The 2735-nt window shown below is 41.4% G+C and overlaps 1 protein-coding gene across 1 annotated transcript; it reads right to left on the reverse strand.

Moving 5' to 3' along the window:
- Positions 1-998: 998 nt before the first annotated feature.
- LOC142441186 (olfactory receptor 2B6-like) lies at positions 999-1970 on the reverse strand. Its single transcript, XM_075543242.1, has one exon. It carries the CDS (start codon positions 1968-1970, stop codon positions 999-1001), a length of 972 nt encoding a protein of 323 aa, XP_075399357.1.
- Between the last annotated feature and the right edge of the window lie 765 nt (positions 1971-2735).

Here is a 2735-nt window from a genome sequence, read left to right on the forward strand (position 1 = left end):
AAATGGCTGGGTGAACCTAGCCTTTCTTGTTTTTTGCCCTTTGATGATCGGACCAGCTGCCTTAGTTTGTTCTCTGCCTCAATTTGCAAGTTACACTATCTGTGGGACACCCAACCCGTGGACAGTGTCGCTGTAACTTGAAGTCCCTTCAATGCCTGCTTCCCCACGCTACTGGAGTATACATCTCTTGAGCTGGGGACTGTCGGACCCTGTTATCTGATTGACTGTTGGTGACCTGCCTTGGTGTTTGCTGCCTCTGGCCCCATATCCTGAATTGCTTTACAGAGGACTCGGCTGTCTGCTTCCTTGACTGGCGCCAGCGGCCCCTAAGGCTTGAAGGATTGTCAGTGTATTAGCTGTCTCACAGAAGTGAGTTGCAGTAAGCCATTTGTACTGCTTTATAGATTAGTAAGTTGATTATTTCATTTGTTATATATATACACTGATCTATATGAATCAGCAGTTCTCAACTTGTGGGTCGTGACCCCTTGGGGGTTGAGCAATCTCATAATAGTAGCAAAATTGCAGTAAAAAAAACCCCAAATTATAGCACCAAACATAATTTTATGGTTGGGGTCATCACAACCTGAGGAACTGTATTAAAGAGTTGCAGCATTAGGAATTTTGAAAACCATAGATATAAATATATATAAAATCATGAGTGTCCTGCTTTTGTTTCCCTAGAAGACATTGTCTAACATAGCATCTATATAAAATTTGGGTGATAGATTTATGAACGTTCGCTTAAATCATTGAAGTGATATTATAAATCCTATAATTAAAACCACAAAGCAACAGTTACTAAGCTAAAATATAGTTTAATATATTTTCACAGAATGTTTACATTGATGTATACCTGCTAAGTATCATCCTGTCAGAAAACATCATCAAGAATATTAGAAACATGACACAACTTTAAAGAGAAACAGTGAACAGAATAGTGGGCATTAAGAAACAAGAATGCATTATTAGAGGAATTTTGAATAAGCATACCCTCCTTAATTATTAAATGATTTCCTTTGATGTCTCCCATCATATTTAGAACTGAAAATCCTCCTCATCAGGTGAACCAATGCCCCTTTCACATCCTTATTCCTAAGGGTGTAGATGAAGGGGTTGAGTGTAGGAGTCACCACCCCATAGAAGAGAGCCATGAACTTGGGCTGGTCTCTTGTGATGGAGGAGGGAGGCTGAAGGTACATGCTAATACCTGGGCCATAAAACAAGAAAACTACGAGGAGATGGGAAGAGCATGTCCCAAAGGCCTTTTTCCTTCCCTCAGATTTCATCTTCAACACAGCATGTCCAATACAAGCATAAGAAGCAAGAATTAAACTGAGTGGAACAGCTAACATAAAAATGCACACCACAGAGAGTGTGAGCTCATTAGCACTCTTTTCTCCACAGGCAGCCTTTATCAGAACAGGAATCTCACACACCAAGTGATCCAGTGTGTTGTGACCACAGAGTGGCAACTGTAAAGTAACAGTGGCCTCTGAGACAGCATAGGTTATTCCTAACAACCACACAATGGATACTAATAGGATACAGATTCGCTGATTCATGATGAGGCTGTAGTGGAGGGGTTTGCAGATGGCCACATAACGATCAAAAGACATGAGAGCCAAGAGCAGACATTCTGTGCCACCTGTCATGTGGAAGAAATACAGCTGAACCACACAGCCCATGTAGCTGATTGTCCTCTTAGCGCTTCCCAGGTTCACCAGCATGTGAGGAACAATGCTTGTGGTGTAACACATGTCCAGAAAGGAGAGGTTCATGAGGAAGAAATACATGGGGCTGTGGAGCCTGGAATCTAACTTGGACACCAGAAAGATGGCGATGTTTCCCACCATGGCCATAGGGTATGCTATCAGAAGAACAACAAAGAGAGGAAGCTCCAGCCAAGGATGGTCAGCAAAGCCTAGTAGAAGGAATTCTTCAGGGTGACTCTCGTTAATTAGCGCCATTGTCTTCAGTTTGTTTCATGTATAACTGGAAAGTGGTAAGGAAGATTGATTGAGTTATAAAAATCATAAACCATGGTTATGCATTGATCACCCTCTCATAGAAGATGGTGTACAGCAATGTGAGGATGACATCGCATGAGGAATCTTGCACGGGGAGAACCACTTACCTTCATGACACCACAAATTAAAGACAGTTAATGTGACCCTCAATCTGAATGACTTTCTTTGTAAAATAGATTCCACTAACTAGCTCCTTGGACTGTGGTGAGTATTGAAAGAAAAATGGATATGAAGATGTTTTGGAAACACCCAAGGAATGAGTTTCCACTGTTGTTTTGCATGATACCCAGTCAAAGAGTCAACTAAATAGACGTTATTCATTCCTATATCCACGGATCTGATAGAGTTGATGTGACAGAGGGCACAAGAATCAAATAACAATTTTAGGGAAACTGCTGCAAAGCATGTTACAAGAAAAGAAAGGAATTGAGGAACCTACATGTTGGCATACTGAATTTAGTTGGAGGAAGAGGAGGAGGAGGAGGAGGAGGAGGAAAGAATCCTGGAGCCGTAAGGCTCAGTAAGACAGTTCCACCAATAACAATGTCTCTAAAGTGGAGCAGGGACCTGTATAAACCAAAGATATATGAATAGATTTTGAGCTCACCTTTAATGGTAGTCCTACTCTAAGAACAATTAGTTCTTAGGATGTGGCCTTTCTCATTACTTGCCCTCATGACGAGATCATGGAACATATGCGTACTA

Source organism: Tenrec ecaudatus, chromosome 1, assembly GCF_050624435.1.
Source record: "Tenrec ecaudatus isolate mTenEca1 chromosome 1, mTenEca1.hap1, whole genome shotgun sequence".
Classification (NCBI taxonomy): domain Eukaryota; kingdom Metazoa; phylum Chordata; class Mammalia; order Afrosoricida; family Tenrecidae; genus Tenrec; species Tenrec ecaudatus.

Coding starts and splice junctions, on each gene's coding strand:
- LOC142441186 (XM_075543242.1), bottom strand. CDS start 1,970: ATGGCGCTAATTAACGAGAGTCACCCTGAAGAATTCCTTCTACTAGGC.